The sequence below is a fragment of the Xiphophorus couchianus genome, chromosome 19 (assembly GCF_001444195.1).
Source record: "Xiphophorus couchianus chromosome 19, X_couchianus-1.0, whole genome shotgun sequence".
Taxonomy (NCBI): Eukaryota; Metazoa; Chordata; class Actinopteri; order Cyprinodontiformes; family Poeciliidae; genus Xiphophorus; species Xiphophorus couchianus.
Genome location: NC_040246.1, coordinates 15,334,247 through 15,359,306, shown reverse-complemented (window position 1 = coordinate 15,359,306; position 25,060 = coordinate 15,334,247). Strand labels below are relative to the sequence as shown.

At 38.4% G+C, this 25,060-nt stretch overlaps 1 protein-coding gene across 2 annotated transcripts; it reads right to left on the bottom strand.

The window, feature by feature from the left end:
- Positions 1 to 11,878: 11,878 nt before the first annotated feature.
- Positions 11,879 to 23,265, bottom strand: prox2 (prospero homeobox 2). Of its 2 annotated transcripts, XM_027999880.1 has the most exons (6): positions 23,129 to 23,265; positions 21,687 to 21,778; positions 20,211 to 21,608; positions 16,360 to 16,467; positions 14,934 to 15,128; positions 11,879 to 12,555 (listed from the first exon to the last, which is right to left on the bottom strand). In XM_027999880.1, exons 2-6 carry the CDS (start codon positions 21,756 to 21,758, stop codon positions 12,388 to 12,390), a joined length of 1,941 nt encoding a protein of 646 aa, XP_027855681.1. In that variant the 5' UTR covers positions 21,759 to 21,778; positions 23,129 to 23,265; the 3' UTR covers positions 11,879 to 12,387. The 2 variants fall into 2 exon arrangements, with proteins under 2 accessions (XP_027855681.1, XP_027855680.1); XM_027999879.1 differs by having other exon boundaries at positions 20,211 to 21,778.
- Between the last annotated feature and the right edge of the window lie 1,795 nt (positions 23,266 to 25,060).

Here is a 25,060-nt window from a genome sequence, read left to right as displayed (position 1 = left end):
CAGCTACTTGTTTATTAGAATTTCAAGCAGCATATCATCGCCGAGATCTCCCGTGGTCTATATTTACATTTCAACTTCAGCTAAACAGGTGTGACAAACACACACAGCAAAAGGGACCAGCCATGGCTGCACTTCATTTTCATATTGCCACTTAGAGAGCCAGAAGGAGTGGACTTTATGCAGAAGTTCCTGACACAGAGGTAGAAGGTGTTGAAAAGGAGGGAGAGAAATGGAGAACAGAAATGGCAGAGAGAGAAATGGAGGAAAGGAAGTAAGGAGATGAGATAGAGGGAGCAGGATGACGGAGTACGTGTTTGAGCTTTCAGGTGAGTGTCCACCATTTGGGTGGGAGGAGAATGGGTTCACGGCCTCTGAAATTCATCCATGGCAAGGGGTCTTCACAGTGAATATAAATATATGTGTGAGCGCCACGGCCAGGGCCACACTTGACAAGCCAACAGCTGTTAATTATGAATTGGCCTGCAGAGAGGGAGACAGGCTGGTGAATATGCAGAACTGAAGGAGCGTGCAGAGCCCATGCAACACAAGTGTCAGACCCCCACTGCACCTGGAGTGGCAGGGGTCGACCCGGGTGTCAATCACTTGCACCAGCCAAGCAACAGGACGGGGATCGCTTGGAATAGACCCAGAAAAGCCTACAGTTTGATTCACATAGTTATTAACTTTGTTTTATAATGGTAGCTTTGCGTAGCTCATCACAGTATTAAAGTGCAATATCTAAAAGTGAAAATAACCTTTTTTTTGGTGAAGACAATAACTTTTGGTTGTTGCTTATTAAAGCAGAACTTTGCTTTGTGACTTTCTAAAGTGTAATCACATTTTCTGACCAGAAACACCTCAGATGGCATAAGATGGTCTGAATTTTATTGATGTTTAAAGTGTATTATGCTTTTGAAAAATGGTAAAGTAGTTCAACGTTTCAAATTGTGTGAGCACAATTTGATGATGACTCCTGTCACACTACATGGTTGGAAAATAAATTAAAATTAACAAGCCTGACTTGTTGCTGCAGCAGAGTAATGTTTACATAAACCGCAAAAAATGTTTTTGATATTATGAAAATGGTCTGCCTTAATCTTGGAAACTTTTTAGATTCCAAAAAACTGCAAATTTAATGTAAGTCAGATTATAATTGGTTGAAACTGTTAACATCACTTCAAAAATCCTGAGCTAACCTTTTAAGATGTCACTGCTTAGTGGCTTTTCTATAAAACAGACATTTTACTTACCCTGTTTGGAAATCAATGTTGGTGATTAACATTACAGATAAATCACTCTCAAAAGTAAGTTTTTCTAAAGAACAACCATGATTTTCAGTGGTCTTTTAATTTCTTAATACTTTTCGTTTTCTTTTTGTTAGTGTATTCTGTGTAATGCTGTTCTTAATTTTTAAGTTATTTTGTCCATCATTTTTAAAATCTGACTTCTTATTTATTGTTCTCCCTCAGAAGGTTGAGGATTTAACTGCAGTGTGGACTGAATCTACAACCATGTGTGTGCTGTTGTGTTTGGAAATGTGCTTGAATGTATGTGGTTATCGTGTAAAGTGTTTTTAGGAGTCTCTACGACTATAAAAGCAATATGTAATTTATGTCCAGAAGTGGTAATGTTCCATTTTTGGTGCTAAATAATAAAATAAACAAATTCAATTCTATGCTAAAGTACTGATATAACCGCATTAGATGTACAACTCTGTGCTGAACCAGTTTCAGGTGTGACTTGATATTGGTGTTCGATAAAACAAAACAGTGGACAGTAGTCTGCACAAAGTTTTAATCCAACTGACAGAATAATTTCAGTCTTAATAAAAAAGAAACAAGCCTGCAAAATACCACAGCAAGGAATTTGCTGATAATACAGCTGATGAAGATTTATTTAATGTGAAAAAGTGTTCCTTAATTATTAGAGTCAAGAAAAATTAGGTTACTTTGATTTGAAGCCATATGGCCATGACTATGTAATGTAATAATATAATTCGGGATGTAGTTGGTTTTTTACACAGATGTATGTCTGACTTAAGTTATTAAAAATAAATCTTGAAATATAAAGTGATTAACTCAAAACATTTTTAAAGCAAAAAATCATATGAAAAACAAAATAATAAAAGAAAACAATAATGAAAGAGACAAAGCACTTTATTTTTTTATTTTTCAGAAGCCACATACCCAACATGTCCCCTACATGTACACCCAGCTATTCACATGAGGACCAGGGTTAGCAAGGCCTGTGCCTTTAATGAGAGGAATATCTTCAGGAATTTTAATTAATTTTCCACTCTGAGCAGCTGAATCTGCGTTAATTTTCCCCTCAAGGACTTTTATAAATTTCATCATTAATAAAATCAGACATTCAATTAGTCCCAAAATCCAGATTGCCAACTGTTTCATAACAGTCCTGGTCTGATTTTTCCCTTTTTTATTAGGCTGGGCGAAAGAAAAAAAGTTAAAACTAATTTCATTAATCTAATTGTCATAACTTCGAACCATCTCTTAATTAGTTCAAATTAATATGATTAATCACAATAATGACAAAAACTCATTCAATTACAGGTTTTCAATGGCAAGTGGATGTGTTGGAGGTGATAGGGGCATAAAGGATGAGGGCGGGAGGCTGAGCTGGCTCCACGAGACGGGATTGGTCATTATTATTCCGATGACTGGCAGGTTATCAATCATGCAGCACTTTTAATAAAGGCTGCTGGAACTTCAGTGAAAGGCCTTGCTCAGTTGTCCTCTTTTCTTGTTTTATTTCTTCAAAATCCTTTGGAACTCTCCTCATTCCTCTATGAAATATGATCCCTCTTTGAATGACTGGAGCTGCACATTTTAATGAAGACAGTGCAGTGCATGAAAACAAAAACTGACTCATCCATATGTAAATAAAACGATGGCAGTGCAAATGCTCATCTCCACTTCCCCCCCATTATTGCAGAAAATTGCATACATTTATGTGCTGGAATGATATCACTTTATTTTCATTTGTCTGAGCATCCACTGAGTCTGCAGATGAATCTGCACTCTCCAGCGTTCCTTCCTCTGCAGACATATGGGTCTGAGAGATGCCTGCTGCTCGGCTTTCCATCAGGGCCACCAATCTAGCAAACCAGGGGAGCAGAAGCATGTCACCATTTGTCACATGCCACCAGGGCACAAGCTGAGCAGCAGGTACACCCTCGGGTGTGTTAGGCCAGGAGGGAGCGTTCCAGCTGCCAGTCTAGTGCAGGTTCCCTCTTGTCCCATGCCGTCCCCCTGGGACCAGCCACACGAATGTCCCAACTCAGTTGTCTGGGAGGATCTGACCTGTGATCCACCCATCTGGAGAGACTGCTGTATTAAAAAAGGGGTGCCTTGCTTCTGTCACCCCGAGGAAGGAATCAGACAATCAACCGGCCCGTCTGTGGGTGAAACTGTACATGCTCATTCACTGCATCTGTAGTTTTGTGCAAGGGAATTCTGCTGCCACCTCAGGTAAAGTCAACCAAAGCCTGCTGGAGCATTTAGTAAAGCATAGGATTGATACATATGTCTGTGACAGTGCTTATCATGCAGCTAAAGGGCTTCCATCTTTTGCTTAGTGGTTATATCTCACGCTGCGTTGGATCCATGTCTGATGCATATCTTCAGGACAACGAAGTTGAAAGCCTGCAGGATACCAGATATGGAAAAGTATAAATTATGTATACTGTGGCTTTGATGATGCCATGTGAAAGTATTCGCACCCCTTCAGCATTTTGTCACTTTACAACCACAAATTTGAATTTGTTTTAAAAGGATTTAATGTAATCAAATGTAAATTACTGCAGGATTAAGCATGCTCTTTTGCTGGGTGGATGGATGGATGGATTTACACACTTTGACTGGGCCATTCTAACAGTTGAATATATATCCCATTGTTAATGTCCAATAACTGGAAGTTGAACATCCATCCCAGTCTCAAGTATTTTGCAGCCTTTAACAGTTGTTCTTCCTGTATTTAGCTTAATCAATTTTCCTATTAGCTCAGACCAGCTTCCCTATCTCTCTTGAAAAAAAATCATCCACAAAGCATAATGCTGCCACCACCATGTTTGTCTGTAGGGATTGGTTTTCTTTTTTCCACTCTTGTATAATGACCAGAGTTGTGGAGTGGCTAATAATTTCCTGTTAATATATTGGAACACTGGTTTATTTGGTGGCTTTTGCAGGCAACAGGTTGGACAAGTATTTATTCAAACATGCCAGAGTGAAGGGGGCTGAATAAAAATGCACACAACAATGACAAGATTGCATTTGAAAAAATTGTAAAAACCATTCAATTGTTTCCTTCTGCACAACTTTGCATTGATGCAACTTATACATATCCTATAAAATGTATAGGTTGTAACCTATACATGTAAAGGTTTGGGGTTGTAACCAGACAAAATCTCTAAAGGGATATGAATACTTTTGCAGCTTGTCTTCCTGCATCTTGTAATGTTTTTACAACACAATCAGAATTTGTAGAATTGGTGATGATTCTACACTCCACAGAGGCAGCAAAGACATGAGAAAACACATGGACCTGTTTCCTCTTTTCTCCTTTCAGACATGCCAGTGGGGGCTGAATTATGCATTTTTCTGCATGAAGAGAGGACTGTAGGACCGGTGCAGACCTGGCCTCTGCTGCCACACTGTCAATCAATAACACTCGGGATCAACTGTTTACACGATACGCATTCAAACACACAAACACACATGGTCTACCTTTATTCTTTTCTAGGACCTGATGTCATTCTTTTATTCAGACCACCATACCTTTGTGTTCAATATTATTGTCATTATGCGTTTTAATCAGAAGAGAGTGGAAGCTGTTGGACAGGGCATCATACCTCAGTGGTTCAGCCTTCTAGAGACTGGGGGACGAAAAGGGCATTTTTCAAGGTCTCAACCCTGCTACCTTCCATCCCTTCCACCCTCATGTGCCCAACCATCTCCGAGTCCCCATCCACCCTTGAAAGGGAAGCGTGAGCCTTCCATGTGCATAAAGTTGAAATAAACTGCAGTCTATATTTTCATTGGGGAAAGTGAACCCAATTTACACGCTGCTCCATTGGACATGAGCACTCTAGCGTACCCTAGCTGGTAATCTTGCCCAGATTCCTCCCTTGTTTCCTGCATTATTGTTGAAATAAATAACCTTTCACTGCAATCAGCGTGGGGATCTTCACTTAAATTATCGCCCCACAGATAGCTCACTCATGATCTGCTTCTATATCCATTAACTATCCAGGAAAGTGATTTATTGGTGAAGGGTAAGAAAAAAAGGGGGTTGAGGGGGAACGAAAGGAGTTGGTTTTGGTTAGACAATAGTGCCCTCTACTGTTTACAAATGGATAAGGACGGGGAGTGGGGACATTGGCTTTAAAAGTATGTTCAGCAGTGATGCTCTGGTGGGTTTGTGGAAAGGTCTGAAGATAAAAAATAGAAAAACAAATTAGGCCTGTAAGCTTTGGAATGTGCAAATAATTGAATAAATTACCAATTACATTGATCAAACTCCCACAGCTGGCTGCTTATAAGAGATTTGAGACCAAAATTCAAAACACAAAACTTGCATTAACACCATATTTGAGACTTAAGATAATATACAAAAAATAGACAGAAAGGGTGGCAGGTTCATTTCCCCCCTTTCTGCAGCAATTCAAACCAGGCCCCCCTTCCTTCCCTTTTCATTCCACCGCCTTCTCTGCAGTCCCTCCTTCCCCACACTCCTGTGATGTGTCGTTACACGCTCGGCTGGCTCCTCTTCCATGACAGACTGTTACTTCCTGGAGCGGAAACGCATTTGATTGTTAACATCTGGGCCATTACAATTGCAAACTAGGGCTCTGTACATCAATCAGGAAGTGATTTCAAAACAAAGAGACCGTCCTCCAATCAATCTATCGAGAAGCGGGGGGCATTACATGCTCCTGTAATCCCGGCTAATTAGCGGGATAATGGGAATGAGATTTATGAATCTGCTGAGAAGAGTGGAGGTGCGGGGAGCACACTCAAATTAGCAGGGATGCACGCCCAGACAGTGCCACAATAAGGAAGAGGTGTCGTTGGTTGTTATCAGCTTCTTGTTACCTGGACACCTTTGACTTGGTGTCACTGTTGTGTAAAGGCATCCATCTGGTTGTGCTACAGTCCTTAAATAGTGTTCAACATCGAGAGTTCCACAAACACAAGAATGTGCTGACTTCTGAGCAGACATTCAGGTATCCACAGACACAGCAGGTCCCAGGAAGTTTCCAAAAACTTCAAATTTTTATTGGTGTAACAGCACAATTTCAGAGTGGACTGAAGATAATCTAGATTTTCAAATATAAAACAGTTGAAAAGTGTAGCATACGTCTGTATTCAGTCTCTGAGTCAATATTATCTAGAACTTCATTTAGTTTTCTTTGCCTGTATTTTGGTACATCTATCTTCCCATCAACTCTGACCGGCCTTTTTGTGCCTCACATGCTAACAGAATGATACGGCCACCAGCTCATTTCACCGTGGGTATGTGTTCAGGGTGTTGCATTATGTAATTTTTCTTCCGAAGTTAGTGTTTTTTATGATTGCCAAAAAAATCAATTATGGGAATTGTGGCTGTAGATCACATATTCACATATTGAATTTTTGCATATTGACTTGTAGCAATATACAAAAATTATGACTTTCTTTTAACAACAGCTATAAATTTTCCACTTTCCTATAAATTTCAGATTTAAGGAGTTCACTAAAAGCAGTTGTCCTGTCAACAGATGCCACCACCAGAACTGTAGATCTCCTCAGTGCATTTAACAATGCATTTTGTTTCTCATGATGCCACCTTTCAATCATTCTAGGGGATTTGTCAGCTATTGACCAATCAGCAGTCACAATTTGTCCCGAAGTACATGCCCCTCATCTGGAGGAACTGAACCTCTGTCAACATTGCCTGAGTTTGTCATTGTTAATGCTGTGTGGTCTTAGAGATTTTGATGAAAATAATAGGAAATCATGCTCCATCGTTGCCAGTAGGTAACATGAGATTACGAAAGCCGTAACCGCATTATGGCTATTGCGTGGAATACAATTTATTACATTCTCAAAACCAACACAGAGTCTGGAATAATACAAGAAATGGTCCAAGACCTGCAGCCGATCTCATGTCCATCTGGATGAACCAGTGGTCGATGGCAACAACCTCGTCTGCACGAAGGTAACTGGTAGTAAATACAGAATTTTTTTTTGGTATAATAACACTTCTAAGTAAAAGTATAAACCTCAATTAATAAGTATTAATCAAATCAAAGATCAATAAGGGAAGGTAGTTGTTATAGATGTAAATTCCGATGGTAGCTCTATGGCAGCACGAAAACATGTGCTGCAGTAATTGTGGTATTTGCATTTAGGCACCTTTTCATGATACTGTTTATTTGTAAGCATTTTCCTGAAGGCAGATTTTCACAAGTTGGTATTTAAGTCATTACTCACCTGCTTTGAGTCCACCACAGCTTTCACACTAACATCCAATCAGACTTTATGCAGCTCATTCTTCTTCTGGCAGAGACAGACTTTCTTCTTTGATTTCTCTGTTGTTCCCTGCAAATAACCCTATAGACCCGATGCAGGACTTGTTGGAGAATTTTCTTGCCTGTCGTCTTTGCCTCAGTGTTGGCTGATAAGGTAAAAATGACTCAAAATATGTTTTATATAGTTCCACTATGTCTGCCATTATAACACTGTTTGCCAGAGTTTTGTTCCGCATGGGGAGTACCCGGCATCATTTCAATTAATTTTCAAATGGGATGACGAGCCAAATATCTTAGATATCCTTCCACAAGTTGCTATAATTTCATCCCATTCTTTCAGACAGAACTAGCTGAGTCAGGTTTGCAGGCAGTTTTTCTCTCCCACAACTTTTAGCTCTGCAATAGGAAACTGAGAGAAGGACTTTATGTTAGTCATTCAGAGCATTCATTTTGTTGTCTTTACACCACTTTGTAGCTAATTTAGCCATAAACTTAGATTTATTGACAATTTGGAAAACTTACTGGTGCTACTTAATATTATGCTATTCTATTTTTAGACATCAAAAAATACAAAATTCATTTGATGCTTCAAAAAAAAAAAAAAAAAAAAAAATATATATATATATATATATATATATTTTTTTTTTTTTTTTGCTTGTTTGTTTGTTTGTTTGTTTTATTTAAAAAAAATAACAATTCAGTTTCTGAAACAAACATTTCTGACTGTTATTTAATGTACCAGGTCTTCTAACAATAAACATGCTTTCTGAACATCAGCCTGTGGATGAATGGGAGATGCTGCTGCTGTGTGGTACAGGCTATGATACTTTATTGTCTACATACCCGTGGTGGCAGTCTTGGTGCCACCCCGAAGCCTCTTTCTCTCTGGTGGCCCCCAGTCCTGACCTTGCCCGGTGGCGAAGGGGGGGGGGCATCTCCCATTAAAACGCTGCTTTGTGATAAGGCCATTTCTTTTCCTTCAGCATCCCTTTAATGTCATCCCTGAAATATGAAGTCATTAAGCGATATTAAAACAGTGCTGACAAACTAATTAACAGAAGACATTATACGGGATGGGCTCGATTAATCCGCTTTAATTGCTCTTTTAAATGGGGGCTCCAATTAAAATTAATAAAGATTTACTGGTGATCACTCCAAACTACACTAAGAAGTGGTTGTCTGAAGGGCACCCTAAAGTCAGTGGCCTCCATTCTCAAGTTACATTCCCTTTTTGCTCTCGGCGCCCTCCCAGTTGCAAAAACAGGAGCAAATCTATGAGCAATGAGATTAAAGCAGCATGTCATCCCAGTGCCCCAGTCCCACAGCTTGCATTGTACTTGGCTCAGTTGTGTTTGATCCGGCCTTTGTCTTTCTGGGACCCTGATAAGAAGACACCAGCTCATTTCAAATCTATAAATGTGGCACCACACACAATTACTGTAATGATAAGGGCTCCTAAATATGTATAATGTGAAGATCTGAACACACAACATCTAGTAGTAAAGTTATATATAAATTTACATAAAAAATTGGCTGCAGAAATAATCTAAAGACATAATTGCAAGGTTTAAACTTAACCATGCATGACAATTGAAGCTGCATTACAACAAAGATTCACTAGATGATGCTGTTACTCTTCTGTGAATATGTCCAAGCCTTCACTTCTTGCAGCAATGCAAACTATCAACATATTTTATATTGTGAATTTCAAAAAGGTCAAACAAGTAAAAAGAGTATCTGCCCAAACTGTTTTTCTTTTAATTTAGTCCGTTGCCTTTTACTTTTAATTTCATCTTCATTACAAGGATGCTCTGTTTTATCGGAGAACCTCTAATACAGAACATAATTTCATATCGTGCTGGAGGCAGTTGAACAACTGAAGGCAACGTTATTTGTTTTCTTTCATTATATCAGAGGTGACCAAGTTCTTGTTCAGAAAATGTCACACAACAAATTAATTCAAGCTAAGCACTTTGGTTCAATCAGAGGCATTTTAATTGGGTTGGAGAATGTAAATCAATTTGCTGAAGAAGACTGATGTAATTGAAAAGAAATGTCTATTAAAAGATTACTGAGGTTTATTTGTCTCCAGTCTTTGTCATCTGCTGGTCCAACCAATGTTTTAATTTCCTTAATGTTATCATTTCTGATGTAATTGGTGCTTGGGTGCCTAACAGCTTTTTTAAATTAAATGTTTGGGTATAGGTAGTGATGAAACAGTGCACTTTAGCAGAACTAAAGTTCTGCATGTGCTAAAGTTTGCTCTATTTGATGTCATTTTATGTGTAGTCTTTTGGTAGAAATTTCAATTACATCTTTGCAGAACAGGCCCAAAATTAAACTGAACTCTAACCAGAATTTGATTTAAGAACCCTCTTGCAGATAACACTGTCAGTCACCACAGCACCAGCCACTTCATTTGTTTGCACATTGTGCATTAAGTGTGGCTTGTAAGGGTATTGACACTGAACGTTTTCACACTTTATCACCTAACAACCACGAACCACAAAGTGGAAAGAAAATGACGCATGGCTTTCAACGTTTCTTACAAATCAAGACCTATAAAGTGACATACTCTGCAGAACAGCTTTTCGCTGTAAATACAGCTCTCAGTATTTTGTCATATGTCCCTACCAGCTTTGAACATCTACAAACTAAAATTCTTGCCAATTCTTTCTAGCAAGAGAAGAGGTTCAGCCAGAGGCAATTAAGATATTTGATTAATCCATTCTAGACCATGAATCTGCTTTAATCTAAACCATTTTAATATATCTCTTTCTTTAGGTTTAGGGTCATTATCCAACTGGAAGTTGAACCTCCTACTCAGCCTCAGATGTTTCATGGCTTCTAACAGGTTCTATACATGGGATTGTCTTATCTGTCACAGTTCTCATCAGTTCTCACTACCTCTTCTCCATCCTAGCTGTACCATTGTGTTTTACATGTGATGGCAAGTGTTAGTTTTCCAAAATCAAAAGCTTGTGAATGAAAGAGAAATTTTAAACTAGAGTTCCTGTGAGTTTTGTAAGATTGAATGAGCTGTAATTACCCACACCTGAGTTGTGGATATCTGCAGCTCCTCCAGAGTGCCTCTTGGATGCTTCTCTTATTAATACTTTCCTACATTGTGCAATATTAGACCATGTCTTGTTAGGGTTGCATATGTTACATATTCCACTTTGAAACACAATAGTCCACAGGATGTTCAAAGTTTCAGATATTGTTTTATTACCTCTTTTGACTTCCTCCCTGACCTGTCTGCTGCATTTGCTGGTCTTCATGATGCTAGTTGTTCACTAATGTTCTCTAACAAACCTATCATAGCTTCAGAGAACAGCTGGATTTGTATATAGAATAAATAGCACCCAGAGGTGGACTCTGATTACTAATTAGGTGACTTCTGAATGTCACCTTCAGTGAAGGTAGTTTCACTTGTACAAACACACAAAGAACTTTTTCTATTTTTACTGGCAATAAAGATCTGAAAACCATGTATGAGTTCCCTTTCATCTCACATTTGGGCACTATTTTAAGATGCTCTTTCATCAAAATACACTAAGGTGTACGGAGATGTTTTTAAATAACAAAATATAAAAACGTGTGAAAGCATTTGCAAGGTGCTGTATACAAATTGTGCATGAAAGCACAACGTTATTTATCTCAGATTAATACAAGTAAGTTTTGTTATCAGTTTATTCGTTTTGTTGAGGTGTCAATATTTTTGCTCTTGAGACTCTTGTAAATTCTATATGTACTTCAGGTGCAAAAATTACTTTTCATGTTGCACAAGTTGCCCTATGTACGCCCTATGTACAAACTTATAAAGAAAATCACACTGAATGTTTGTACTTACTTGGAAGTTTGAGTCTAGAAAAGCATATTTGGCATGTAAGAAAAAAAATAAACAAACTGTTTTATGTTGCTGCTTAACTTTAGTATGGGTTTCAAACAACCCGGAGCCTGGAAGAAAGAGTCATTGGGGTTCTGGAATTTTGCTTTGGTGGCACAACTGCAATATGAGGTCACCTCGGGCATTAGTCATGAGGAGGGAATGCATTGTGGCTGTTTTTAAGACATGGCGGCCATCCACATCCGCAGCGGCCGCACAATGAATGCAGGCCTTAGAAAGTTGACTTGAATTGGCTCCGGTGAACAATGTGGACGGCATAGTTCGGGGAATGTTTAACAGCTGGCTGTTGGACGTGGATTAGAGGCACCTTAGGGGAACGGCAGCAGCACTCATGACACCTTTTCAGGCAAAAATAAAACATTTAAATATGTGCTCATTGGAATATTTCTCAAAATAAAACTATAGCATTGTTTTTGCTTTATAACTTAGTGCATTTTTAATTTCAGTAAAATCATCCAGTAAAATGCCTGTTTGCGAAATATGATTGTTCTTTACAAGACAAGAGTTTTACCTTCACACATCATTTGCATTTAATCAATAAAACACTAAACAGACGGGCTAATAATGTACAGACAGAACATTAATAAATTATGCAACAGAAAACCAGCACTTCATGTTTCTTTACACAAGATGCAGAGCTTTGGAATAAAATTAAAACCAAACAGTTATCCATATTGACTGGTAAAAATCTACATAATGATTGATTACATCTTTGCATTTTGTTTACGCAGCTACAAACACACAAACTGTCAAAACAAAAAAGCAAACATTATCTTTTTTATCTTCTAATTTTAAGAAAGCAGAGCATAACATTTCACATTAGGGATCCATTTCCTCTGAAATCACTTTTAAACTATATTTCACCTCACTAAATTACACTACAAGAAATGAACTAATACCATCAAGTAACAAATCAAAATTCATCTGTACAATTTTCCAAAACACAAATCTATAAGTAGGAGGATGTCTTGAACTCCTCTGGGATTTCACTGTCCAGCTTACAGATCACCTTGTAAATTGCCTTTTTCCACGAGGAGTCTGAATCTTTGGTGGCAGAGATGGCGTTGTAAAACTCATGAAGGGTGATTTCAGCGACCTCCAGGAACCTGTCGGGAACCTAGAAAACAAAACCAAAGCAGGTTAAATTATGAGTGGATCTCAGTGTTGAAGAAGTTTTTATGTAATGCTTTGCTACAAAACGGATTCATATTTGCATCTCCTAAATATGTGAAATGAGGACCTGTAGAGCATTTCTTCAAACACTCAAGCTGATGAAAGGGAGTTTTTCTCTTTGTTCTATGAGCAGATACTACAAAAGCAACACAGCAATCATTAACCTTCAATTGAAAGTCTCTTTCATTATAAATTCTTGTTTTCGTGAACCTAAAGTAACTACCATTAAGGTCTAAGAGTTTATGCTAAGTTTAAAGCAACAAAACATAGCAATAAATAATAGAAAAATATTAGCTCCTCACTCTGACACCCCTAAATAAAAATCCAGGGCAATACACTACCTTCAGGGTTCATTTAATTGATACTCTGTGTGTATGTCATACAGCAGACCAAATGGCTATTGTGACTCTGGAGGAGCTGCATAGATTCACAGTGAAGGTGGATTAACATGTTGGCAGGATATATGCAAAAAAACAACAACAAAAAAAAAACAACGTCTTGCCTCAAAAAATGTATTGGACACAGCACACATGTGAATGAAGCTGCTGTGCTTACAACAAACTAAAACAGAACTCTTTGGCTGAGATGTAAATAATGTGAAGGAAAATTAATGCTGTACATTACTTTGAAAATACATTTCTCATGACTAAACACTGGTTGCAGCATCATGCCATACAGATTCTCCTTTTCTGCAAGGGCAGGGAACCTGAAGGGAGCTGCATACAGGAGGATCCTTGAAGAAAACCAGTTAAAAGCTGAAAAAAGGTTGATAGTAGGGCAGATGTTACCAACAATATAATGGTTTATAATAGAGCAAAGTGTATACATGTGTTCGAGAGGCCCAATCAAAGTCCATAACTAAATCCAAGGGAGAGCCTGCATCAACACTTGAAAAATGACGTTCGCAGGCACTCTCTATTCAATCTGTACCAAATTATTTTAGAGTCTTGCAGCTATTATGCCATGTAAAGGTACAAAATATTGATTTAGAGGGACTGAATGTATTTGCAAGCCACACTTTTTTCAATTCTATATGTAAAAAATTTTGAAAATGTATAAAGATCTAAGTGTGTGTATCCTGATCAAAGCATGGTTAATGATGAGTAAAACAAATCGTTGCGGTAGGACTACAACTACTACAACAGAATCCATTAAAGTTTAGATGCAAAGGATGAAGGGAAAGAACCTCAACTCAGCACTTGTTTCCCATCCACTTGTCAGTTCAGACAACAATTGTTTGCATAAGTTATTTTTCTTTTCCCTCATCTCCTGACACAAAAGCATCCCTGGGAAAGGAATGTCTTGGTCCCAAGGTAAAGAAAACGCTCCCATCCCTTTCCCACCACACAGCCTTCTCCCTCGGAATCCACAGCATCTTTCTCAGCATTCCGCATCAGTAGCAATCTCTGCCCCACTCAGGCGTGCGGGCTCTCTAATCCTGAGTTGTTTTAGCAGGATTTTGTGGCTTCCTCTTCCCACAGTTTGATAAAGCGTCACTCTGGAGTTTAGATAATGCCAATAAAGGCTGGCCAGCCACAGGTGCAGTGTGACACAAATAGGTCAGCAACACAGTCAAACATGTGCACAGACATGCAACCAATGCAATATTTACTGATTTGTGTTTCTATTCCTTGAACCTTTTCACATAAACAAACAGCCAGAGTTATGGAGTGGTTTAGAGCAATACATGTTCATGAAGTAGAATCCAAGTTTGTTTTGAAATTTCAGTTCTTATATGTGTAAAGATGGTAAAAACATGCCCCAGAGGACTTGCAGCTGTCTTGCAGTAAAAAGTGGATATACATAAAATATTCAATGTAGATCCTTGCCACACACTTCTAAATTTATTTGCATATTTCTCCTTCCACTTCGTAATCATGCACTACATTGTGTTGCTATTTGATCCATGTGTACATGTTTGGTCACATGTGCTTCTTCACATGTTGCTTCATCCAACCATTTTCTGTGCTTTAAGGTCACAGTGGGTGGTGTTACAGAGATCCAGGGAAGTCCCTCGTCTCTCCCAGAGACAACACAGGGACAAATAAGAAAAATAGCCATGCTGGATGTATATCCAGTGTAGAATCTTCAGTTAACCTAATTTTCATGTTTCAGGACTGTGAAAAGGACATAAATGTACCAGAGAAATCAAACATTCAAATGCAAAAGCCTCAACCAAGATAAGCTTCACTCTAGAGGTGCTAATCACTATTTAATATTTTGAAGAAGAAAAAAAAAACAATTGGACAATAAAACTTTCTTAAACAGTCATACAAGAGAAGCCACAACATAACTGTGCGATGACGGGTGAGTGACACCTACGTGAAAATCGTTGGCTTTGTTGTAGTGCATGTTCAGCGCCCGGAAGAGCTCAGAGTCCCTGCTGACTGTAATATCTTTGACATCATGGACGCCTTCAGCGATGGCCTGGCGTGCAAACTTCTCCATCTGGATGTAGTAGAACTCCCTGAAGTTGCTGAACCACTTGATCAGCTGAGAGGTGATGCAGCGATTGAACTGGAAAATAAAAAAAAAAAAATTGAGGGGGTGAAGTAACAAATTAATTTGACTGCGTTGCAACAGAAAGTCTCGCGCTAACAAGTCTTTGCAGTTGGAGTGTGGCACACTAAAATTTAAAACTGCAAAATAAATTGTATTGTACTCCCTAAAATGTTGTAGTTTATTTGTACAGATTGTAAAACATTTTTCAAATTTCAAAAAGTCTTCAGCATAGGTTTGCACACTTATTAGATTCACCGTACTTGGAGGACAACATGCCACCAAACGGTCAGTCAGGGAGAAATATTAATTGCTCTGATCTTTTCCCACCAATGAATGAAACAACATCTGTCAGGGTTGTGTTTTTAAACTCAATCTTGACATTAGTCTTGTTATTCTATCTCATCATCCAGAAAGACAAGAAAAAAAATGCCTAAAGGCTGGGCAGGCATCAAAGACGCTTCTTCTGTCTGCTGTGGCGGATGAGAAAGCAGCAGCACATAAGGACAGAAGGAAGCTTCCCTCTCATTGACTCGGCTGATAGGATGGATTCAGACACTGGGATTATGTGCCCTTTTGTCCGTTGCCACTTCCCACCACTGGATTGCAAGCAAGGAGGAGACGTTCGCAGGGCTGCAGCACCAGCAGCATCCCCCCCTTCTGACCCGAGGGTCAGCGCAGACTGAGAGACAGGGGCCCGCGTCGGCTCAGAGATCCCAAAGATGAGATAGAATAGGTAATAGAAGAGAGGGCTGGAAGATGTTTTTGATGAGATTTGAAGGAGATGGTCCAGGTAAAATGAAGGAAGAAAAAAACTAACTCAAGATGACAGAAAGCTAAAAGAAAATATCAGAAAGGCCTAAAACAAACAAACAAACAAAAAAAAACACAGGATGTTGTGTTTAGTACCAGATCACCGCCTCGTTGCATCTGCAAAGGTCTCTAATACCAACTCTGTGTTGACACTCAATAGCAATCCCTTGCCTAGAGAGTCCTTTGTCACTCCATTTGCTGACTGGAGAGGCTTTTTTTCCAAGAGAGAATGCCCCTGTATCTCCCTCTGCCCCCAGGACAAACTAGCAGATCAGCGGCTTTGTTATTTAAACCCTCTGCGGTTTTTGTCTCTCTCCTCCGACACACTGCTGATTATTTCTATCACAAACACACACTGACAGGTAGACACTGGAGGTTAAATAGCAGGACAATTATTCTGTATATCTATATTTTTTTCTACTTGTAAGCATTTTACCTTGACGTCAGGGAAGAAGGTTTTCAGCACATTGGAGCTCGGGTAGCGGGTGTAGAAGAACATGAGCTTTGCCTTCTTCAGATGACTTGGAGTGAGGCCCTCCTGGATGTTCAAGTTGGTGTTAAGGAAAACCCACAATTAAAGTCAACGACAGGATCCGGCGCAAAGTGATAGTGGACCAGAGGATCGTGTTGCCTCCATCTTGGGCCAAATTGGATTTCGCTAAAGAACAGCTCGGCATTAACTTGGAAGTCAATAATGACCCTAACTTGCGCTTATTGGCAAAACAGAATTACAAATTAGATTAGGGATTTTTAATTAGAGAGCCAAGCACTTCATGCCTAGAAGTTAAGACAGCTTGTGTTGAAATATTTTGAAAGGAGACACTGATTGTTAGATACAAGTGGGAAGGGGGACTTTAAGACAGCATATGTTGCTATTTTTTTATTAAATAAAGTGGCCAAAATGTCAGCATGTAGACCATACAGTGCCTCGCAAAAAAGTATTTCTTTCTCTATGCTGTATTTTAACAAGATACAAAAAACAAGCTTCCGTGTCTTTTATATACAGTTTTTTTTATGATTGACCGATACAAAGCAGTGCATAATTTTTACATTTAACATTTGAACAAATAAAGAAACATGAAATTTGTATTGTTCATATGTGTTTAAGTCCCATCACTATGATACCCATAACTAAAAATCTAATTTGAAAGTTATCTAAGCAATAAATAAAGTAATTGATATCTAAGTTACCCAATTAGTTTGTTAATCTAAATTAGTACAATTTAATTTCAGCATATATCCAGCATAGATTTCAGCATAGATTTTCTGTGAAGGCCTCTGAGGTTTGTTAGACGACATTAGATGACAAATACGGTTATGAAGCTCAAGACGGAGGGTAGAAAGGACAGGGATAAAGTTGTGGAGAAATTGACACAAGTTTAGGTTATAAAACAATATCTGTAGCTTTCAGTATCTGACTACTCTTCTTGAGGCTACTCTGCTTTAATACTACAGTTGACAAGCTAATCAAGCAGATATAACCTGATTAAATAACCAGATAAAAACAGATTGTTAGACTTGTTTTGTGTTCAATGAAGAGCATTTAAAAACATTAAGCTTATTCTGAACTAAATTTAGCATTAGGCAGTTGGAATATTTATTGACATGGCTGTTTTAAATAAAATTGATTAAATTATATATTCTATTTTAATTTTAACATTAATTTGATGTTTATTCTATTATACTGTGATTTTTTTTAAAATATCATGATTGTCACAGATCTAATAAAGATGAGTGCCTAATTCAATTTAGTTAATTAAACAATGTAAATGAAACATATGCAATTATATCAGAAGTTCTTCTCCTGGAGGTGCTTCTGACCATTTCCTATGTAGTTCACTGCCTTTAGGTCATAATATCTCTTATCGGGTCACAACACCTCACATTTATAAGGGAACCATGCCTTTGAAATAAGGAAGTATGGATGAAAAATTTATGTGGCATTGTTCAAAGAGGAGCAGAGCTCTTTGCACTGTAAAGATAAAGTGAATCCTAAAAGGCACCACGCAATATACCTCTCTAAATCCTTGGCAATACGACCATAGACGAAACTCATCACCTCCGGGATTATATTGAAGATAATATATTTTATTTTTGAGGAGACTTTAAGAAATGTATTTTCCAGTGATCATTGGAATTCATGTAAATGATCATGCAAGTAACAAAGCAAAACAAGAATGTTCTTCTGGTCCACAACACTAACTCTGTTATTTTCTTCTCAATTTCCATCAAATGTATTCAACAACAAATGCTCAAGACAAGAGCTCAAGTGCTATGGTTGGGAAGCACTTGTGGTTTCCACCAGCACTCACATGTGACCTTTTAGAAGCACCCCTATCACTCTGATGATGGAGAAATAGATCCTGCACCTTTTCAAGTCTGAGGGGAAAAAAAACTGATGCTTCCTGAAACAGAGACTGAAGCTTTCTCTGCCTTTGAAAAATTGGCTTTTGTTCCCGGCAATTCTTATCAAAGCCTTGTATTCCTTTTTATTTGTCTTTCTCTAGACTTAAAGTCATTACTCTGCTCAGATTAAAGAAGATGCTATAATTTTCTGTGGGGTTAGCAAGATCAAAGGGAAAATTCTCCTTGAAGTTTGTTGCTGGAACTGCCCACGTTGAAGTGAACCTCGACCAGCAATTGTTCAAATGGATGCACTAAAAGAATAGAAAGCCTGGTCTAAATAAAGGGAAAATATTGTGCATATGGAATTTTCTAACATATGTTCTCCTAAGTAAACAGGTGGCATCAAGCTCTCCAAACTGCAACCATGTAAAATATAATATGTTGATAGAAAGCCATGCCATTTGGTGAAATTATATATATATATAAAAGTAGCTTTCCAATTGTAACTGCAATAATTCACATAAAAAACCAAACATATGACTATGATTGTATTTTTGCTGAATTTTAAAAAAGTGAAATAAGGCTCTACCTGGTGCCTGACAGAAAAATTTTTGCATCTTGAAATTTTTCACATTTCATCACAATTCAAGGAAGGAGAGTTAATTATGAGTGATTAACAAATTATTTTTTTTAATAAATAGAATTTAAAAAAATGTAGTGTGCATTTATTCTCAAACCCTCTTAACAGCGATTCCCCACAATAAAAGTCAGTAGAACCAATGTTCTATAGAAGCCATCTAATTAATTCATATCCTCCAAATGATTACAATTAAATCTCAGAATAAGTCCAGCTGCTACGTGATGGTTTCACGGGTTTGTTGTGGAACATTAGTGAACAAACAGCATCATGACAGCCAGCAAAAACAGCAGACAGGTCCAGGAGGACGTGGTGGAGAACTTCAAGCAGAACTGGGTTATTAAAAAAAATCTGAAGCTTTGAACATCACACAGTGCTCACTTCATTCCACCATCTGAGACTAAAAGATGTACGACACATCTGCAAAACATACCAAGACATGGCAGTGCACCAAACTGACAGGCTGAGCAAGAAGAAAAGTGATCAAAGAAGCAGCAAAAATTTATCAAAAAAGCAGTAAAGAGGGAACTCTGGAGGAGCTGCAGGGATCCACAGCTCAGGTAAGGCAATCTATTGACAACTCAACCATTAAATAAACTTATATAGTGCTTTTCCAGTTATATTGACTACTCAAAGCACATTCACAAACACTGACACATTTATACACCAATATGCAGATCAATAGTCAACTCTTGGCTAAGTGCCTTGCCCAGGGGCACATCAAACTTACAACCTTCTGATTATAGGACTCGACCCACTGAGTCACAGTCGCCCCAGTGGGTTGTCTCTAATCCAACTTTATGGAAGACTATCATTATTGAAACTATTGTTGAAAGCAAACTGTAAGACATCCGGTCCAGTCCTAAATCCAATTAACTTGAATCTGCTGCTGACAAACACTCTAAACTGATTTGACAAAGTTTGAGCTCTAACAAATAAGAAAAAAATGTAAATCTCACTTTTTCTTCATAGAGAACTCCTGTCTCTATGAAACTTAAAGTCATATAGACAGAAGTTAAAAGAAGGTCCAGCAAGTATTGACTCAGATGGGTTGTATATGAATCAACGCAACAGTTTGTAGTTGTCTATTTTTTTCTAATTTAAAATCTATCTCTCCTTTTACTTTAATTTTAGACACTGTTTTTTAAAGTGTATATTACAAAAAGTCCCATTAAATAATTTTGAAAATTGTGGTTATGTGAGAAAATGTAAAAAGGATCAACAGGTGTGAATACCTTTGCAAGGCACTGTAAATCACGAAACTTAAAGCTGCTCTAGTTCAACCTTCTGGAACCAAAGGATATATTGAGAGACATGTAGGGGTTTCGTTCAGCCAGGCTCTGCAGTTCGCCGCTCTCCATCTTGACATGGGGCAGACAAAGACCATCAACTCCCACTGCTCCCATGGAGGAGGGGCGATGGTGGTGGCCGAAGTGACTGGATGTCACCTTGGATCTCATAGCGACCGCGTCCCAGGACAGGTCCACTGAGTCCGGGGAGGTCCTGTCCATTGAAGGGGGCATGCAGGGGAGTGTGCCAAAGTTGGAGTGGGGCCCGTACTTCAGAAGGTGCTCCAGGATGTGGCTCTCGTGGAGAGGGGGCGCGTAGCTGAACTGGAAAGGCGTTTGATGAACGGGGTACGGCCTTTTCACTGTTGGAGTGACGGAGCTCACTTGGGTCACTGGGGGCTTGCGAACAACTAGTGAAAGTGCTTCTGTCTGGTCCTGTGAGGTTTGAGCCTCCGAGCTCTCACAGAGCTCTGATGATCTGGATTTTGATATCTCTTCGGCTTGTGAGTGATCAGGGGCCAAGCTCTTCCTGTCTGCACCCAGGCTGATCTGTATCTCTGGGGTAGAACACACACGCTGCTGGTGGGATATGTCCATGTCTGTGGAGGAGGACACCTTCTTGAAAACCTTGTCGATGCAATCATTAACTGCTTTGGAGAGCTCCTGCTTCAAGGTTTCCTGAAGGTTCTGACTTTCTCTTTGGTGCATCGGGTAACTATCTGCTTTGATTCTGTCATTACAGTTTGATGTTGCTGTACTGTTATTTGTCTCCAAATGCTCTTCGGGGCTTATGTAGCATGCGTCTGTGCTTTTTCCTATGATGTCATGCTCAGAGTCAGCTCCTGCAGCTTCTCTCACAACAAATTCTGGATCTTCTTGGCTGTAAACTTGCAGAAACTTTTCCTGGAGTTGACGCAGAAGCCTTTGCATGCTGTGCAGCTGCTCTTTCAGCTTGTGGCATTCCTCTTCCTTGGTATTGCAGTTATCATTGCAGCTGCTTCCAGGCTTTCTGTTCATCTGCCATCCCATGGTATTGTGCTCCTGATGCTGAGGCAACCTTTGCTTACGTTTGTTCTCCCTGCATGATTCTCTGGCCTCCCTCATTTCTCGGGCATCTGTGTCGCACCGCTCCCCATCACCGTGCTGCCTGCTGTTGGGAGAGCCAGCCATGACTCTAATAATGTTCTCCACTCTAGCTCTCTTGGCTTGCAGGTGATCGGGCAAAGGGTGATCTTCTTCTGGGCTGACTCCCGTGGAGACATGATCACTTGGGGAAATGGCCTCGACTGTGCTGTCCTTCGAGGAGATGCTGCTCTGGTCCTCTTGACCAGAGTCAGCAGCAGCCACAGAATTAGAGAGGTAAAAATGATTGTCATCTATTGCCCTTTTATTGTGAATCGTCTTCCTGAGGAGCTGAGAGATGATGGATCCATTTGAGTAGGCGGCCAGCGGTTCTTCGTACATGTTTCTACGAAAGCAGGGCAAAATTACCTCAGGTTTGTCGTCCTCTAGGCAGCTTTCACTGGAGCTGTGCATGGTCTGGTCAGGAAGACTGAGGTTCATGTTCGCTGCCGATCGTCACACTGCAAATGTCAAAGAATTTGAATGGACAAGACACAGATTTTAAGATGAAAATAATTGAAAAATGGGTTGCATTAACAAAAGCATTTTTCACATCATATACATAGAGTTTTATCGTTCTTAACTCCTTTGTCATTTTTATATTCCTTTATCCCACTTTGTAATTCAAAAACTCTCCACAGCCTTTAAATACAAAATTATCTACATGCATTGCATATTTGTACGGCAGGCTCATTCATCTTTGTGCAACATGCAATCTGAAAGAGTGTGTAAAACTTTTTAAATTTCTTCAGTTTAGCAAAGAAAAGTAAGAAATTACTAAAGAAATGTCTTAAATAAAGGAATGTTTGAATTTTTTTCATTCTCAGTTTGTTATAATGGTTTACAGAAAGAATCAAAGAAGAGCTCTCACGAGAGCCGCAGACCACACATTCAACACAGCAGCAAGAAGAATCTAAATGAAAATTATGAGATATAAATGAATTTACTTTATTAAAGGGAAATCCAGATTAATTGGTTTTTTTAAGAAAGTTGTGATAAAAAGCTCTGTGTTCATGTAATAAATAAGTATGGAAACCTTTTTAATGGTAATAGGAAAAAAAAATTCTAAATTATTTTGAAACATCAATCTCGGAACTTATAAATTACAATGTATCTTATTTTTAGTGGATTCAACTGAAAGATGCCATTTATTTTATTGATTGCCAAAAAAATAGCAATATTGAATTATAAATTAAGATATCTCTTTTTATTTAGACTAATGCAAGTAAATCAGCTTGTCTTGCTAGCAGCAGTAAACAAAATGTGAGATTTTAGCAAGCTTTAGTGATAGGTTTTACTGTTATTTCTATTATTAATATTAATATTATTATTACTTGTAGGAGCAGAAGCAACAGGTTAATAATTATAATAGAATACAATATTGGAATTAATTCTAATTGAAGATTAGGTGTAGTAAAAGTATTATTATTTGTTGACATATCAGAAGGCTAATAATACTAATATGTATAAAAATTTAAATTGAAGTTCAGCTGCAGAAAATCTGAAACGTTTTAATGAAAAATACACAAAAATCTGCCAAGAAAATTCAAATGATTGATTTTAAAAAAGGTGATTTCAAATGGACAGCAAAACTAAATTCAAAAGTTAAAAAAGTAAGCACGTCATCAATGTATTAAGAATCTTATAAACTAGTGGCAACATTTTCAGTACAAATAACATGTAACAACGACAGTGTTAAAAAGCACGGAATTACAAGAAGCGAAGAGAGTTGCATGCATTCACTTTACCATATTTATTCGTGTGTACAGCCCAACCGGGGTTGGTTCACAGCGGCGCTGATGGGACCTTACCTGTTGCGCTGGGACGTGCTGCCGAGCTGATGGCCTGCGCAGACTGCGAGTTGACTGCGGGGAGTGCGGAGGAGTCGATGCATCAAAGCCGGGGCGTGGCCATGCAGACACAGGGAGGTGGTCTGAGGGTCTCATCAACCAGAAGATACTCCTGCACCTGAGATATATGACTGGGGTTGTTTTAAAAATGACGGACTGAAATCTGATGACAAACTTCAAATAAATGAGTCGATGTGCACAAACTTATTAATATCGACCGTTAATATTTATCAAGCTCAAAAGTCATTTGGAAGAGACTCAAATAGAGTCGTGTCTGTAAAATATGATATAGGTCACTTAGTATTATTTTTTTAAAATATGTAAATAAAGAAAACATTACTTGAAAATAAATGTAAACAATATTGAAGTTGTGTATTCAGTGTTAGACAGGAAAGATTAATTAGAAAAGCAGGTATTACAATTGAAACATGCAGCCTTCTCTTTTCTTTTAGCATAAAATCATTTCACAATCAATTCAGCAAATCAAACAGTTTTTTAAAAAAGTATGTTGCTATTTAAGTCAACTGTACTGTGAAAAATTATCTTTACACTTTGGAGTTTTACATACTTTGCACTTAAAAAAACCCCAAACAGTACCAACGTTGGCATTATCACTTAGAAATGTGCTGTATTTTCTTCTCTTTAGTGATTGCATTTGAAAGTCACATTGCAACTCATTTTTGTTATCGGTTGAGATATTTTGATATAAATCTTTAATGGTGACAAACGATGATGGCAGCATCATGCTGTTGGGATGTTTTCTTTTTTACAGGGATAGGAAAACTGGTGAGAGTTGATGCAAATATGAACAACCTGATAGATGCTTTTGCTGAGAGAAATTAGAAATTTGATTCAAGAGTGTTCGAGAAGGGATGCATCCAAAGGTTGGAGAAAGTTTTTTAAGGACTGAATCTGGGCACCTCCAGGCCTGATCATATGGCATATTCATGTGGCGCAATAAGAATCAATATAATCCAATTCATAATTTGTGGCAAGGCTGAAAAATGCATGTTCACAGACGCTCTGGATCCAACTATACTGAGCAACAACTTTTCTTTTTTGCAAAGAATTGCCAATTAAATTCAGATTCTATATGTGTAAAGCTATATGATATAGCTTGAAAAGACTTGCTATGTGTAATCCTTCACAATTAAGCAGTGCTTTATGTTAAACTATCCCATGGAATCTAATTTTTAAGTCTGTATCAGTATGTTGCAAATTTGTGAAAAAAAAAAAAAAAAGCTAAATGGGAGGTAACACAATTAATTTTACCGCTCATGGTAGTAACATACTCCACTATTTTCGTTCTGATTTGTTGTTTTTGTAGACTTCTGTTCATAATTTTTGTCTCTGGTTTTGGTTGTCGTGCAGCTAGAAGGATTATTGCTCTTACTCTTTTACTTTTGGACAGTTGTAATAATGCTTAATCTTGGCAACAAGATATTGGAACTGTGATTACCCGATTAGCACCTCAAAAGATCAAATAATTCCTGCAATAGGACACAATGAAGGCATCCATGAAGGAGGTTTCATGGATGCCGAGCAGGACTTAAGAGACGAAAGAAAAGGAAGAAGTTCAAATCATCTCTTCTGTTGTTCATAGCGAGCAAAGACCATCTCTTCTACTCCAGCCTCTCCTTGCCGGGCAATCATACAGCCAAAGGTATGGCAAAAGCAAATGAGGTGGTCTAGGAGTGATTGTCTACAGCTGATGGTATAATTAAAACTTGTTATTACTGTTGAATACTGTCTCTGCTATTGTCTGATATGGAGCTGTTAGCATGTCATGTCACCAAGTCTTCAGTCAGAGGCCTTTTGTTGTCAGACTGACTGCTACTGCAGATAATTATTGCCCACTGAATCACCATCAACAACTCTTTGAAGCTATTTGGA

Bases quoted from the DNA above. Each gene is read 5' to 3' on its own strand.
- prox2 (XM_027999879.1), bottom strand. From the start codon at position 21,758: ATGAACCTCAGTCTTCCTGACCAGACCATGCACAGCTCCAGTGAAAGC. The intron at 16,468-20,210 runs ATATCCTTTGGT...ACCAACTTGAAC, and splicing joins ACCCCTACATGTCTCTCAAT to ATCCAGGAGGGCCTCACTCC. The intron at 15,129-16,359 runs GTAAAATGCTTA...TTTATTTTCCAG, and splicing joins CCTTCTTCCCTGACGTCAAG to TTCAATCGCTGCATCACCTC.